Below are 16,298 nucleotides of genomic sequence, written 5' to 3' on the forward strand. Positions count from 1 at the left end.
CCTGACTGATTTCTGTTTGATCTGAGACTGCAGCGGTCAGTGGGTCGCACACACACGAAGAGGTCTGCCTGGTCCTCACTACAATTGTCGGATGGGTTTAAGTGTGGACGTCACGTATTTTAAGGAAGTAACACTGATGACGCAGGCTTGGAGAGTCCGCGAGTCAGATGATTTTGTACATAATGTTCACGGACTTTGCGAACACTCAAACATAAATGGTGTCAACAACTACAAGAAGAAGAGCTTTGCGCGTATATTTGTAACGACTACATAACAGAGGTAGCTGTAACAAAGGTTTGGTCAATCTGTTAATTCTTGCTGATCAGGCAGCTTTCAATTTTTCATTGCAACAATTAGTGACACTTTCATTTCGTCCCCAGTATTCTATTCTTAGGTTTGATCTGAACCGAACCCACGCAGTCTAGGGAATGGACGCAATTCTTGAACGGAATAAATTATGAAATCTCGGGTTGTTTTTATCTCCTTGCTGTTGTGTTTTCAATATATTTATGGCTTGGGCTCCGGAGAGTCTGGTACCGGGGTAGTTCCGTCTCCAGACCGATACCCTGACGGTGCTGACCTGCGCTCGTCCGTGGGTACTATGATGGGCACGCATTTCGCGATGTTTCATCAGGGAAACACAGACAAGGTTAGTGAGATACACTACATGACCAAATGTATGTGGACACCGGCTCGTCAAATATAATTTCAAAATCATCAGCATTAACATGGAGTTTCTCCCCCCTTTGCTGCTATAACAGCCTCCACTTTTCTGGGAGGGCTTTTCACTAGATGTTGGAACATTGCTGCGGGGACTTGCTTCCATTCAACCACAAGAGCAAACTGAAACAGGAAATGGCCACAAAGTTGGAAGCACAATTGTCTGGAATGTCATTGTATGCTGTAGCATTAAGATTTCCCTTCACTGGAACTAAGGGGCCTAGCCCAAACCATGAAAAACAACCCCAGATCATTATTCTTCCTCCACCAAACTTTACAGTTGGCACTATGCATTGGGGCAGGTAGCGTTCTCCCGGCATCCGCCAAACCCAGATTTGTCTGTTGGACTGCCAGATGGTGGAGCGTGTTTCATTACTCCAGAGAACGCATTTCCACTGCTGCAGAGTGATGGCAGCAAGCTTTACACCACTCCAGCTTACGTTTGGCATTGCGCATGGTGATCTTAGGTTTGTGTCGGCTGCTTGGCCATGGAAACCCATTTCACGAAGATCCAGACAAACAGTTCTTGTGCTGACGTTGCTTCCAGGGGCAGGTACCACATTGAAAGTCACTGAGCTCTTCGGTAAGGCCATTCTACAGCCAATATTTGTCTATGGAGATTGCATGGCTGTGTGCTCAATTTTATACACCTGTCAGCAACGGGTGTGGTTGAAATAGCGGAATCTACTAATTGTATGAGTGTCCACATACTTTTGTATATATAGTTTATCTAATTAGATTTCAATCATTAGTCTGACTTTTAACACAATTTTCCCCGACAAGAGCCCCTTGAAATGTGTCTCTACTTCTGACAAAATCATGTTGATTTGATTATATTTGGTGATGTGCGGTTAACTGTGCAACTCTTCAAGTAGAGCGGAAAACTCCATTATCTTATATACAGGCAGAGTTGAGTATTGATAACTGGTCGCGCGATTTGCTAGCAACAACAATGAATCATCAGCAATCGATACTTGTAAAAATGTCAATTCTGAAAACGCTTACCTGTACCTATGTTTGTCCTGTACACCTGCGGTCCTTCCGAGGGGTGCTGAAACTCATACTTTTAATAAAAACGTATCGAATACAACCACCGACGTTTTCCTTGTTTGTGTTGCTCAACTTGACACAGCGGCCTTGCTATACTACGTAAACGGATAATAAATTGGCACCAGCTCATTTGGGTTGAGCAACGAAAGAAGAAAAATTGTGGTTGTAGTCGATACAAGTTTTTATTAAAAGTATGAATTTCCGCAGTTCTACTGGACAAACGTTGGTACAGGTAAGCGTTTTCAGAATCATTGACTGATGGTGATTCAATGTTGTTGCTAATCTCGCAAACAGTTATCAATACTAAATTCTGCCTTGATATAAGATAAACTGAGTTCAGCTTTACTCAGCTACTCTTCCAATTAGTATAAGGCATGAACATGCGCTTTTTAAAAAATAGATCTCACTTGATCGTGATTGGTGTATATGAGCAAAAAAAACTTCCTTTTTAAAAAGGAATTTTTTTTTGCATCTCAATAATCTAGAATAGCTCTCCTCTTTCCTTTATCCGCACAAAGTAAATACACCTATATTGTTTTCACTTGCCCAATAGAGTACCACAGTATGACTCATAATACCCATAAAACCTAGCAGTCAAATAAGGAAATGGATCTGACATCCCAAGTGGTTCGTGCTGATTGTATTGAGATTGTGACAGCGGTTAAATGTTGTCCATTGAGAAAGCAAGAACAAGATGTATGTCAGGAGAAGTGCAGTATTATCATAAGGAGATGTATATTTGGAATACGGAGGGGGAATGGAGGGAAAAAGAGAGGCAGAGGAGGTCTAAGAGAGAGAGAGAGAGGAAGACAGTGAGCTTGTCGGTTAAAAATGGCAGGAAAAAGGGAGATGGTTTGTTAAAGAAGAGTGGCAGAAAGTGTAAGCAGAGTGAGCTGAAGACAGGAGGAGAAATGGAAGTGAATGAGGGTGAAGTATTGGTGGTAGGTGTGGTGAAGTTCTCGGAAGTTCTCGGAGCCTGAGGCTTGCACCAAGGGTCAGGATAAGGATGTGTCTGTGACAGTAGGATTGAAGTTTTTGGAAAAAGTGGACCCTTGCCTTTTGGCTGATCCATTTGTGGTTTCAGGGTGGGTGAAAACAGAGTTGGGTGCTGTGGAATCGGCGAGGGTAACCAGAAGTGGTCTTGTGATAATTGTTTGTGATTCTGCTGGTCAGAGGGAAAAGGCGCTCTACATTAAACGAATGGGGGCAAGAAATGTGAATTGTTTTGCTCTCAAGAAAAGGGTGCCATTGAAAGGATTGATTACTGGGGTAGCAGTAAATGTAAAAGTTGACCAACTGATGGGGAAGATTCCCGGTGTTTGTGATGCTCATCGTTTGGTGCGACACAGACAGGGTGATGAGAGTGCTGGAACAAAAGAGTCATTGTCTGTTATTTTGAGTTCTGATGTTGAGCCTTTGCCCGACAAAGTGATGTTAGGATATATAAGTTGTTCTGTACGAGCTTTTGTGCCGAATACATTACGTTGTTACAGGTGTCAAGCTTATGGGCATGTGTGTAGGAGAGAGGTTCCTAGGTGTGAGAAGTGTGCAGAAGGACATGAGACAAAGGAATGTGTAGCATTGGGGAAAGTAGTGGTATGTGTTAATTGTAGGGGTGCCCATGTGGCTGGGGATCAGAAATGTTCCATCGAGAGAGGCAGGTTGAGGTTTCCAGGGTTGTTGTCAACTGAAGTTGTCAACTGCTGAGGCAGTGAAGAAAGTAGAGGAAGATGGGTCAAAGGGGAGGATCCTGAGAGGAGTGGTGTGAGTAGTAGATCTGTACCAGTACAGAGGGAGGGATCCTGAGAGGAGTGGTGTGAGTAGTAGATCTGTACCAGTACAGAGGGAGGGATCCTGAGAGGTGTGGTGTGAGTAGTAGATCTACCAGTACAGAGGAGGGTGAGTGTGAGTAGTAGATCTGTACCAGTACAGAGGGAGGGATCCTGAGAGGAGTGGTGTGAGTAGTAGATCTGTACCAGTACAGAGGGAGGGATCCTGAGAGGAGTGGTGTGAGTAGTAGATCTGTACCAGTACAGAGGGAGGGATCCTGAGAGGAGTGGTGTGAGTAGTAGATCTGTACCAGTACAGAGGGAGGGATCCTGAGAGGAGTGGTGTGAGTAGTAGATCTGTACCAGTACAGAGGGAGGGATCCTGAGAGGAGTGGTGTGAGTAGTAGATCTGTACCAGTACAGAGGGAGGGATCCTGAGAGGAGTGGTGTGAGTAGTAGATCTGTACCAGTACAGAGGGAGGGATCCTGAGAGGAGTGGTGTGAGTAGTAGATCTGTACCAGTACAGAGGGAGGGATCCTGAGAGGAGTGGTGTGAGTAGTAGATCTGTACCAGTACAGAGGGATGAACCAACAAGTGAAATATGTTTCAGTAAGATTGGATTTTTAGCCTTTTATAGCAATGGTTATCAACTGTACTGAAGGGATGGAACATAAAGTCGCAGAAAATTGTGGTTGTGGTGGCAGCTGCAGAGAGGCATTTGGGTGTGTGAGACTTGACATCAGAAGAGTTCCATGGTTTCCTGCAGTACAGTTGATAACCATTGCTATAAATGTGTTAAGTGCTGATGTCCCACCCTTTCAGGTTGTTGGCCTGAGGTAGGACTTCATATATTTAAATAGTGGAGTAGGGTGGTGTTTTTTTTTGTTTTTTTGAGTATAGTGTTAGATTTTAGGCTATTTGTTTGTTTATTTATTTTGTTCAAGCAAAGTATAAAGAAGTTGTATTCAAGTCTAGTTGGTGGCGGTAATGCAACATATTGGATGCCAACCGGCATTAAACCTCATCGAAGAAGAATTAAATGGTTCCAATCGTTATTTCCATCATTCATTTGTCCTATAGGGGATTTTAGAAACACTTAAAATTAGGGAAGTGTTTCTAAACTTCCCTATAGGAAAAATGGTTTTATGGGTATTATGACACCTTCAATGTCAGGCTGTATAGAGGGGTTGGTTGTTTAGCAACAAAACGACATGTGCGCAACTAGGGGTAAAACAGACAGGGTTGGCTTAGATTGTTGACAACATGAAACATCTCCAATGTTTATTGAAAACATAAAGTTGCACAATGAGCACTTGTCTCTCAAATACATCATTACAGTTGTTCGTTAGCTAGCTAGTGAATGTTTGTCATTGTTGCAAGCTACTCTATCTGGCCATCCAGAATCACAACAACACTAGGCCTTCTGTTCCCTTAAAGCGCTGCTTTGTTTTCATTAGGTTCTAAGCTAACCTGTCTGTGTTGAGCTCAGTGTGAGAGATGATGGTTGCCAGTATCCAGATTTAACCATTATTTATTTCTAAGCTTATCCCCTCTCCAGTGTGATGTATTGATGAAGTGTGTGTGTGTGTGTGTGTGTGTGGGCATGCATTTGTCTTTCAGTGTGCCATAGTGATGAACCTGAGTGCTGTTGATCGCTGTGCGTTTGTGAAGACCACCCCAGACTGCAGTATGGAAGACAGCTTCATCAACTACCTCAAGATGACCTTCTGTCTACTACCACCCGACCTCACACCCCTCACCATCACACTCTGTGTAAGTGTGTGTGTGTCTTGTCAATAGCAGGTGCTCTTACTACCCAGAATGACTTAAATTGAAATAAGGAAGCTGAAGCAACCTCAATAGAAGCTAGTAATGGATACTTCCCTCTGTTCTGAGTAGAACTTCCTCTAATAAAGCTGGATTTACATCAGCTTTAACTGAGCCATGCAGTAAAAACACAGAGTCATGACATCAGGCAGTGAGGGAAAAATTACATATTTACCTGCTTTGTTGATTATATCTGTATGAATATTGATAGTTAACAACTATGAGCTTGGCAATAGTAAGAGATTGCTAAGAGATTTTCATAACTACCAATGCTGTGCTTCTGCAAAAGGATGGTTCCCCTCTAGCTCCCCGAAGACCCTCTGAGTGTATGGTCAAGGACATGGCGCAACTCAAGATAGAGAGCCTGAGGAACAGAACAAACTTGCTATTGTTTCTAATCAACTTTGCTTCTGACAAACTAAGCCAAATGGAGGGGGGGTGAACATCACCTGGTACACATAACGACAAGATGAACACAAGGTAGCTTGTGATGCCCCGATCTGCCGGGCAGGGGTGGAACCAGCCATGACTAAGCATTTTTAGGTCTGCTATATTAGGTCTGCTGTAAGACCTCTGTATTTTTTGTATGGTTGAGCTCTCAGCCTTCCACTTCAGAGTGTATGGTTGACCAGCTTCATTATTGCAATTCTTATTCAATAAAGATGATTGTTTGAAGAAATGACAAAGTCTCTCTCACTTGGTTAAACATTTCCACGACAAGTGTTTAACTGAGGATTTGTCCTCAGGGTGTCCACCCAGTCTGGGTTACCCCAGAGGCCCAGGCTGTAGGCCTAGTAGTAGAGGCTACACTAGTTATTTGTGGGGAAGAAGAGATGCGACACCTGCCCATTTGATATAAAAGTCATTTAATATTTTAAACATTGACGTTTTGGCCATGTCAGAACTAATCTTTCATCTCTATCCCTCTACTCTCTCTACAGATGATTTGGTTGTTGTTCTTGTTCATAGTTCTGGGACTGACTGCATCAAAGTTGTAAGTGTCACTTACACGCTCTGTTTATAATGTCTTTACAGCCTGTAAGTTAAGTTTACACACTCTCTATAAGACTGAGAAACATGAGTTTCGTAACAGTCTCTGTCTCTCGCTGTACGCTGGCTGTAAAGAGAGTGGTGTTTGTGGTTGTGTTTCGTTGACTGCAGGGTTACAACAGCGTTCTCCTCAGCAGTTCAAGTTGATATGGTCACATCCCACTGGGCACACACTGGTTGAATCAATGTTGTTTCCATGTCATTTCAATGAAATTACGTTGAATTGACGTCTGTGCTCAGTGGGATGGACCTAGTCACTTGACCACCTGAGATGAGTGTGTCATGGTTAAGGTTTCCTCTCAGGGAGATGAGACTAACTTTAATGCTTGTGATTTGGTCATGTGACTGATCACATGTATCACAGAGAAAGCAAATGTCCACCAGACTGTTGTTACATACTGTGTGTGTTTGAGGCTGGGGGGGTTCTAGGTTAACTATTGATTGACTTAAGGCGCATCTATGTTTTTTCTATCTTCAGCTTCTGTCCCAACCTCTCAGCCATCTCCTCCTTCCTTCGACTCACACACAACGTGGCTGTATCCCTCTACAGCACACACACACACACACTGTATCGCATTCAACATATTTTCATGAATATTTCTTTAAATCTGCTTAAATTATCATCTCGTCAGACACACACACACAAATACACTCGCAAACAAACTCTACTCTAGCACCAGAAGTGTTTTCCCTAACAGTGTGTGTCAGGGTGTTACGTTCCTGGCGCTAGGTAACGGAGCCCCAGATGTCTTCAGTGCCACAGTGGCCTTCTCCCGTCCACACACTGCTGGCCTGGCGATAGGTGCACTGTTTGGTACGTACACATACAACGCCTTGCTATAGAAGCACTGTTCAGTCAGAGTAGACCTGCTCCTTTAATCCCTCTTTCCCTCCGTCCATAGGAGCGGGTATCTTCGTAACCACTGTGGTTGCCGGGGCTGTGTCATTGGTCAAACCCTTCACTGTGGCGTCCCGCCCCTTCCTGCGTGATGTCATCTTCTACATGGCTGCTGTCTTCTGGACCGTCGTCATCCTCTACAGAGGAACTATATCACTGGGAGAGACACTGGGTAAACACACACACAGTTGGGTTAGACTTCTTGCGTTAGAGTTGAATAAGAGTTGTGTCATGGTTGTAGTAGTCAACATTACCCTGGGAGCTACACAACACCAAACCTCTCTCTATTTCAGGTTCATCTATCAGTCATGCCTCTGTGTCCCTCAAGCTTGAACCCAGTCAAAATATTACAGACCTAGACACAGTATTCAGTGCACTTCAGAAGTTAGGACTGTTTACACTGGGGTGAATGGGGTGAAATAAGAATGAGGTGTTTGTTTCTCTCTGTAGGGTACCTGGGGCTATATGTGGTGTATGTGGTAACAGTCATCGCCAGTGCCTACATCTACAGTCATCAGAAACACTCAGCAACCAGAAGTTCCATCCAGAGCTCAACACATGTACCAGGTAACACACCCACACAACAAACTCTGCATTGTTGGGAACGGCCCGTAAGTAAGCATTTCACGGTTAGTCTACACTAACTGTGAAATAACTAAAATGTGACAAATAAAATTGGTTTTAATTTGACACACAAACACACACAGTGAGTGTCACCTGGTGGACGTGTTTAACTATTCTGGTCTAAACAAGAATAGTAATTGGGGACATTTTGTTAGTCCCCATGAGGTCAAATGCTATTTCTAGGGGGTTTAGGGTTAAGGTTAGAATTAGTATTAGGGTTGGAATTACATTAAAGGTTAGGAGCTAGAGTTAGGGTAAGAGTACGGGATAGGGAAAAATAGGCTTTTGAATGGGACTGAATTGTGTGTCCCCACAAGGTTAGCTGTACAAGATTGTGTATCTGACAGTCATATCTGTCTGCAGAGTTCCAGTCGTCTGAGTCAGATGATGAGGCAATTCTTATATCTAATAGCAGCATCCAGGAGGACTACGGTAACAACCACAATCATGTGTACATTCTACTAAGTTATTCTGCTGGGGTGTGCTACGAGAATCAATCCAGTCAAGTGTTTGTGTTTTTGCGTGTATAGACAGTGAGTACTGTCCCCTGCTGCCCTACTGTGAATCAACCAGTTCCATCCTGTTGAGTTCTCTCAACCCGGTGGACAGCAGGATCTGGAGGAGGAAGTCCTGGCGCTGGAGGGCCATCAAAATAGTAAAGGTGTGCATGCATGACTGTATGTGTGTTTTTCTATTTGCAGATCTGAAGTTGTCTTTGCACTTTTCTATTGGCAGAACTGTAATAATTAGGAGTCAGTGTTATGACAGGGGTTGTGAACAGAGCCAGACCATATGTTTTTATTTGGACAGGAGGAGCATCATTGTGTGCTTGAATGTGTGGTTACTGAGCTGCAGTTTCTCCCCTGTCCACCAGATGCCACTGGAGGTGCTGCTGCTGCTGACTGTTCCCGTGGTGGATCCTGATAAAGAAGACAGGAACTGGAGAAGACCATTAAACTGCCTCCACCTGATCACCGCACCACTGGTGTGTGTGCTCACCTTCCGTTCTGGAGAGTGTAAGTCTACATGCCTGTGTATTAGTGAAGCGCTGCCCACCTGGGTGTCATTCCTTAAAAAATCCACAAATGTATAATTCTTGTGCTCTTTATATCTATAGGTCACATTTAGCCTAGAATACTGAAAGAAAAACCTATCTGGTATTAGTGCATAAGTGTAAGCTTTACACCTCGATCACACCGACAGCATCATTGCATTCTGGTACACCAGAAGTACATTCATTTCCAATGGACACTGCATTTGCCTTGCAGCATTACGTTGCAGAGGCAGTTGCAGTGCGTTGTGTGGTGCTTACGTTGAACGTATGCTTCAAACTGTATGTGTAGACGGCTTGACAGAAATGGTAGCAGAAGGTGAATGTTGAAATGTTGTTGCACACAGAGCCAGATGATGATGTGTAACATTTTGCTCAGTGACGCTGTCGGTGTGATCGAGGCGTTACACCAAATAGCTTTTGCGAACAGGCAGAGAAAGTTAATGTCAATCCACTGAGGCAGAGTTTTTAATTAAGAGAGAAACTGTGAAATGGAGAGTTGAAAATAAAGGGAAAGGAGGGCCAGAAAAGTCATGTTTGTGACAGATTTGTGTGTTAAGAGGATGACAGCATTGCCAGCTGTGTGATGATTGTGAGGCCCTATACAAATTTGACAGTCACAAGACAGGGACTTCAAATGGGCCTATGGCCAAGGGAACTGGACTGCCTACTGTTCAGATGGGTTAAATGGAAACTGAAATCTGGACACTGACTGTAGAGCTATAACCTCTCACATATGCTTAATTATTTTAATATTAAGGCTATCTTGCAGTAAAATTATACACCAAATGTAGGAAAAATGTGGATATGGGAACAGGAGTGGAAAATATGATTTATTTCTTTCAGCATCTTGAGAGAATGTGAAAGTGCAGTTCGATACAGTCTGTAGAGCACAGGAGGTTGGTGGCACCTTAATTGGGGAGGACGGGCTCGTGGTATAGGCTGGAGTGGAATGGTATAAATACATCAAACACATGGTTTCCAGTTGTTTGATGCCATTCCACTGCTGTAGAGGTGATATCTTGATCAGTATCATAAAAGCTAGTATTTAAACCACATAAAATGTGCATCCAAGCCGAAATTGAAATCTTATCAGGAACCTGTTGGGTCATTTTCATAGCTTTCTATTTCCTTACAACTGGTCAAACTGATGTCATTTGGAAATTTTGCAGAGAAAATCTTTCATTTTTTTTTAGTTAATTTATTTTCTCCCCGGTCCCTAAACTGCTCCACGAAAGAATCAGAGATGACCGAGAACGTTACCAATGTTAAGTAGATTGAAACATATTCTGGCGAGCAAGAGTTTATTTAGTCTTCTGGGGCAACATATAATGACAGAAGAGAAGCTGCATGTATATAATTATAGACAAGTTGACTAACACACAGCCTACCAAAATGTCAGAAATAAGCAGAAATGTATCTACATCGGGCATCGGGCCCCTGCCAACAAATTGTTCCGCCATCTCTGCCTGTAGCCTACAGCGCATTTTCTATATTAGAGGGTTAGGGTTGGGTGCGGTCTTCATATTTTCACTTTATCACATATAGTCTGGTGGTTGCGGATGCGTTGTTAGCAATTGCAGGCAGGGGCAGGTGAACAAACAGCTGATCTGCGCACCACTACTGTGTATGGGTGTGTGGTCAAAGAACCTCAATCTCTATTCTGTAAAATGTGACATCCTCTCCAGAAGAAGTGGGCTAACCCACTGGACTCGTGTCACTTTCTCTCTCTAGACGGGATGTATCAGATCGAGGATCAGTTTCCTGTCTGGGTGTTGACGTTGCTCTTTGGCCTCTTCCTCTCCGCCATAGTCTTTCTCACCACCACCAACAACCACCCCCCGCCATACCACTCAGTAAGAACACATACACAGACACATTCCTTCTTTCCATAACTGTTGTTGTCTCCGTTAGGTGTTGTGGTGAGTGTGTATGATGTGTGTGGGGTTTGTGGTGAGTGTGTATGATGTGTGTGGGGTTTGTCCATAGCTGTTCTCTCTGCTGGGCTTTGTGGTGAGTGTGTATGATGTGTGTGGGTTTTCTCCATAGCTGTTCTCTCTGCTGGGCTTTGTGGTGAGTGTGTATGATGTGTGTGGCTTTTCTCCATAGCTGTTCTCTCTGCTGGGCTTTGTGGTGAGTGTGTGGGTTTTCTCCATAGCTGTTCTCTCTGCTGGGCTTTGTGGTGAGTGTGTATGATGTGTGTGGGTTTTCTCCATAGCTGTTCTCTCTGCTGGGCTTTGTGGTGAGTGTGTATGATGTGTGTGGCTTTTCTCCATAGCTGTTCTCTCTGCTGGGCTTTGTGGTGAGTGTGTATGATGTGTGTGGGTTTTGTCCATAGCTGTTCTCTCTGCTGGGCTTTGTGGTGAGTGTGTATGATGTGTGTGGGTTTTCTCCATAGCTGTTCTCTCTGCTGGGCTTTGTGGTGAGTGTGTATGATGTGTGTGGGTTTTGTCCATAGCTGTTCTCTCTGCTGGGCTTTGTGGTGAGTGCGATATGGATCAGTGCTGCGGCTTTGGAGGTGGTCAGTATCCTGCACATGCTCGGTGTGGTCTTCAGTCTGTCCAACAATTTACTGGGTCTCACACTGCTGGCCTGGGGAAACAGCATAGGGGGTGAGACACATACACACAAACTGAGGTTATCTGCACTCCCCTACTAATCATTCAACAGAAGACAGACTGACTGCTTGCTTGCTGTAGTGTTGAATCTGTTTATTTCCAGATAGTTTTTCTGACGTCACCATCGCTCGCCAGGGATACCCTCAGATGGCAATATCAGCCTGCTTTGGGGGAATCATCTTTAGTATCCATTTGTGTGTCTTCTGGATATGTTTGTACAGGCATAATGGGAGTGTGTGTGTGTTTGACTGTGAAAAGCATAATGCGAGTGTGTGTGTACCTCTGCTATGTGTGTGTGCATCATGTTTCTGCCTTGACCGTGTTCCTCTCAGACATGCTGATTGGAGTGGGCCTTGGCTGTCTGATTCAGATGTTTAACAACGAGCCAGTGGTGACGGTACGTCTGCTCTTAGCTTCAGTACCCTGTCATATACATATACACACACACACAGTTGAAGTCAGAAGTTTACATAAACATTAGCCAAATACATTTATACATTCCTGACATTTAATTATAGTAAAATTCCCTGTCTTAGGTCAGTTAGGATCACCACTTTATTTTAAGAATTTGAAATGTCAAAATAATAGTAGAGTGATTTATTTCAGCTTTTATTTCTTTCATCAGTCTCAGTGGGTCAGAAGTTTACATACACTAAATTAATATTTGGTAACATTGCCTTTAAATTGTTTAACTTGGGTCAAACATTTCAGGTAGTCTTCCACAAGCTTCCCACAATAAGTTGGGTGAATGTTGGCCCATTCCTCCTGACAGAACTGGTGTAACTGAGTCAGGTTTGTAGGCCTCCTTGCTCGCACACGCTTTTTCAGTTCTGCCCACATATTTTCTATAGGATTGAGGTCAAGGCTTTGTGATGGCCACTCCAATATCTTGACTTTGTTGTCCTTAAGCCATTTTGCCACAACTTTGGAAGTATGCTTGGGGTCATTGTCCATTTGGAAGACCCATTTGTGACCAAGCTTTAACTTCCTGACTGATGTCTTGTGATGTTGCTTCAATATATCCACATCATTTCCCTTCCTCATAACGCCATCTATTTTGTGAAGTGCACCAGTCCCCCCGGCAGCAAGGCACCCCCAGAATATGATGCTGCCACCCCCGTGCTTCACGGTTTGGATGGTGTTCTTTGGCTTGCAAGCCTTACCCTTTTTCCTCCAAACATAACGATGGTGATTATGGCTTAACAGGTCTATATTTGTTACATCAGACCAGAGGACATTTCTCCAAAAAGTACGTTCTTTGTCCCCATGTGCAGTTGCAAACCGTAGTCTGGCTTGTTTATGGCGGTTTTGGAGCAGTGACCTCTTCCTTGCTGAGTGGCCTTTCAGGTTATTTCTATATAGGACTTGTTTTACTGTGGATATAGATACTTTAGTACATTTTTCCTCCAGCATCTTCACAAGGTCCTTTGCTGCTGTTCTGGGATTGATTTTCACTTTTCGCACCAAAGTACGTTCATCTCTAGGAGACAGAACGTGTCTCCTTCCTGAGCGGTATAACGGCTGCGTGGTCCCATGGTGTTTATACTTTGTACAGATGAACATGGTACCTTCAGGCGTTGGACCAGACTTGTGGAGGTCTACAATGTTTTTCCGGAAGTCTTGGTGGATTTCCCCATGATGTCAAACAAAGAGGCACTGAGTTTAAAGGTAGACCTTGAAATACATCCACAGATACACCTCCAATTGACTCAAATGATGTCAATTAGCCTATCAGAAGCTTCTAAAGCCATGACATCATTTTCTGGAATTTAGGCACAGTCAACTTGGTGTATATAAACTTCTGAGTCACTGGAATTGTGATACAGTGAATTATATGTGAAATAATCGTTGGAAAACTTACTTGTCATGTACAAAGTAGATGTCCTAACCGACTTGCCAAAACTATAGTTTGTTAACAAGAAATTTGTGGAGTAGTTAAAAAACGAGTGTTAATGACACCAACCTAAGTGTATGTAAACTGTATGTATATATATGAGCTGAGTTTGTAATTGGGTGTCATAAACATTTGTAGAGAGGTAGTGACCAGAGAAATGTCTTTGTCTGAAGTGTGTAGGATAGGAGAGTTTTATCAGGAAATAAATTAAAATGTTTATCAATGAGAGAGAATAGCAGCCGTCCCGATATTGAACTCTGTGCAACACCTTTTTTCAGTTTCCACATGATTGGACTGGTATTAACCTATTTCCCCCCTCTCTAATCCCCCTAGTTTGAACCTGCAGGTTTGTTGACCTGGGTTCTAGCAGGTTCTCTGGGTCTCTCTCTGGTCCTCTCCTTCATCCTAGTTCCTCTGCACTGTTTCCACATGGGCCGGTCCTATGGAATCTTCCTCCTGCTCTTTTACGCGGTCTTCCTCCTGGTTGCGCTGCTCACTGAGTTTGGCTTTATCCACACCGGAAGCCAGTAAGGGATGTAAGGGATGGACCAGTCTGGTGGAGCTGCCTGTGAGTACTGACAAGACTGTCGGAGACCTGAGTGACTTAAAGCCAATAACACTGGGCCTTAATTGAATTGGAGCAAATCACCCTGTGGCTTTACTTTAGTCTGTTTGCACTGACTGTATTTTTATATTGAGATTGCTATTAGCTGTTACTTGAGAACAGCTTCTCTTCCTGGGGTCCACACAAAACAATTATACAGAAATGACTGTAGGGACAATTGTTCTTACAGGCAACATCCCGTGAATCTTATGTGAAAGCAACACTGTTAAAAGTAACCCATATACCAACAAGGAGAAGAAATACATTAAAAAGCTGCAGTAGCACTAGGGAATTATCTCCTTTAAATCAATGTGAATGCAGTGTCTCCTATCTTAGTGAGACACACTGCTCTATGTAATGGTTGTGAGTAAACTGTCAAATGTGCTCTATGCGTTTTATGGCATAGAAATACCTTCCAACTTCTGAAACATGAAACAGTAGGGCGCAGCTGTTAAAATGATTTGAAGATGGCCCTAAAAACAAGCTACTTTACGTAGTAGCTTCAAACATTGTTTAAAAAATGTTTCATTAAGAAATAGTTCTTTACCATGACAGATGTATGATAGATATATAGGTAATACATTACTGCCCCTGATAGATATTTGCACCTTTGGTAAAGGATGCTGTTAGAACTTTGTCTGGACTGTGTGTATATGTGTTAAAGGAACTGAGCTCCAGGTAGATCACAAGTCCCTAGTGAACTCCGTTTAACAGCTTAACTGAAGAGAACATACTGAGCGGGGTTCAGTCTGGTTTTAGCACCACAACTGCAGCACAATGTTGCTTTTTATCATTGATTTATCAAAGGCATTTGATTCAGTTGACCATGAATTGTTGCTAGCTAGACTCGGTAACGGGGCGGTAAACAGTTCCTAAACCAATATGTACATGCTGACAATCACAAGTCTAGATTAATAGAGGTGTACCCCAGGGTTCCATTTTAGCTCCTGTGTTGTTCTCAATGTGTATTAATGATTTGGGAAATGGGATGCAACCAGTAAAGCTGCATCTATATGCAGATGATAGTCATATTCATGTGCACCTTCTCTGGTTCAGGCTGTTGAAGAGCTCCAGACTGCTTTTCAGTCACTTTTGTGGTCTCAAACTGGTATTGAATGTACAAACAACTAAATTCATGACCTTTAACAGAGTTAGCACTCAGCCAGAGAAGGTTAGCATTGTCACATCTAGGAGCTTATCCATTGAAGTGTCATCCTACAAATACCTAGATAAAGGACTTGTCATCCAACCATATAAAGTTCATTTGGATAATCTTGTGAGGAAGCTTAAATTGAAATTGGGGTTTTATTTTTGTAATAAGGCTTGCTTCCTGCTTATGGCCAGAAAGCAGATTGATCAGGCCACTTTTCTCTCTGTAATTGATTATGGTGACTTGTTGTATATGCATGCAGCCTCCTCTGTCATGCATCCTTACTCTTTATTACAAATGCCAAGTCACTCACCCACCATTGCGGGTTGGACCTCACTTAATATGCGCAGAAAGCTACATTTGTATGTGTTCATCTACAAAGCATTAACTCTAGTCTGGTCTCCTTCACCGCCAGCAGTTACCGGGCCTGCTAGGTGATTGCTACTTACAGGGGCATGGAATAGTCTACAACCAATGCTTCATCTAGATATGTTAGGGCCACTGACTTAATAAATCAGGAAGACTGTTACAGGAGTGTAGATGCTTTTTTTTCATGTTGAATTGATGCATGTTTTAATTCTAATATATTGATTGTTTGTAGCTGCCTTCTTGTCCAAGTCTCCCTTGAAAAAGAGACTCTGGGTCTCAATGGGCTTTTCCTGGTTCAATAAAGGTTCTTATGACTCATGTGTAGGTTCTGAGATGTTGATTGTGTATGGTCTCTGTTAAAGATCTAAATAAAAACATCCTTCATGTAACAACCAGGTGTTGTCTATAGCCATATCTCAGGGCTAGTCTGAGCCCGAAGTCTCCCAAGTGGTGCAGCGGTCTAAGACACTGCATCTAAGTGCTTGAGGCGTCACTACAGACACCGTGGTTCAAATCCAGGCTGTATCGCAACCGGCCGTGATTGGGAGTCTCAGGACGACGCACAATTTGCCCAGTATCGTCCGGGGTAGGCCATCATTGTAAATAAGAATTTGTTCTTGGCTTATTATTTTTTATTTAACTAGGCAAGTCAGTTAAGGTAGCTATGCAAATG

The 16,298-nt window shown here is 43.1% G+C and overlaps 1 protein-coding gene across 10 annotated transcripts; it reads left to right on the top strand.

Moving 5' to 3' along the window:
- Nucleotides 1–123: 123 nt before the first annotated feature.
- On the top strand, nucleotides 124–15,943 carry LOC115140134 (mitochondrial sodium/calcium exchanger protein). Of its 10 annotated transcripts, none has more exons than XM_065026689.1 (16): nucleotides 124–649; nucleotides 5,161–5,313; nucleotides 6,309–6,361; nucleotides 6,896–6,953; nucleotides 7,126–7,231; nucleotides 7,320–7,487; nucleotides 7,766–7,882; nucleotides 8,303–8,371; nucleotides 8,470–8,600; nucleotides 8,814–8,955; nucleotides 10,725–10,846; nucleotides 11,449–11,602; nucleotides 11,712–11,792; nucleotides 11,941–12,005; nucleotides 13,164–13,276; nucleotides 13,836–13,924. In XM_065026689.1, exons 1-15 carry the CDS (start codon nucleotides 458–460, stop codon nucleotides 13,245–13,247), a joined length of 1,695 nt encoding a protein of 564 aa, XP_064882761.1. In that variant the 5' UTR covers nucleotides 124–457; the 3' UTR covers nucleotides 13,248–13,276; nucleotides 13,836–13,924. The 10 variants fall into 10 exon arrangements, with proteins under 10 accessions (XP_064882761.1, XP_064882763.1, XP_029534124.1 ...); XM_065026691.1 differs by lacking the exon at nucleotides 13,836–13,924 and adding an exon at nucleotides 12,320–12,400 and having other exon boundaries at nucleotides 13,164–13,244; XM_065026692.1 differs by lacking the exon at nucleotides 13,164–13,276 and adding an exon at nucleotides 762–1,303 and having other exon boundaries at nucleotides 570–649; nucleotides 13,836–15,943.
- Nucleotides 15,944–16,298: the final 355 nt, after the last annotated feature.

Source organism: Oncorhynchus nerka, linkage group LG13 (genome assembly GCF_034236695.1).
Source record: "Oncorhynchus nerka isolate Pitt River linkage group LG13, Oner_Uvic_2.0, whole genome shotgun sequence".
NCBI classification, from domain to species: Eukaryota; Metazoa; Chordata; class Actinopteri; order Salmoniformes; family Salmonidae; genus Oncorhynchus; species Oncorhynchus nerka.

Excerpts from the sequence above, each read along its gene's own strand:
- LOC115140134 (XM_029678262.2), top strand. The coding sequence starts at position 458 with ATGAAATCTCGGGTTGTTTTTATCTCCTTGCTGTTGTGTTTTCAATAT. Across the intron at positions 8,956-10,724 it reads CACCTTCCGTTCTGGAGAGT|ACGGGATGTATCAGATCGAG; the intron begins GTAAGTCTACAT and ends TTCTCTCTCTAG. Across the intron at positions 11,603-11,711 it reads CTGGGGAAACAGCATAGGGG|ATAGTTTTTCTGACGTCACC; the intron begins GTGAGACACATA and ends GTTTATTTCCAG.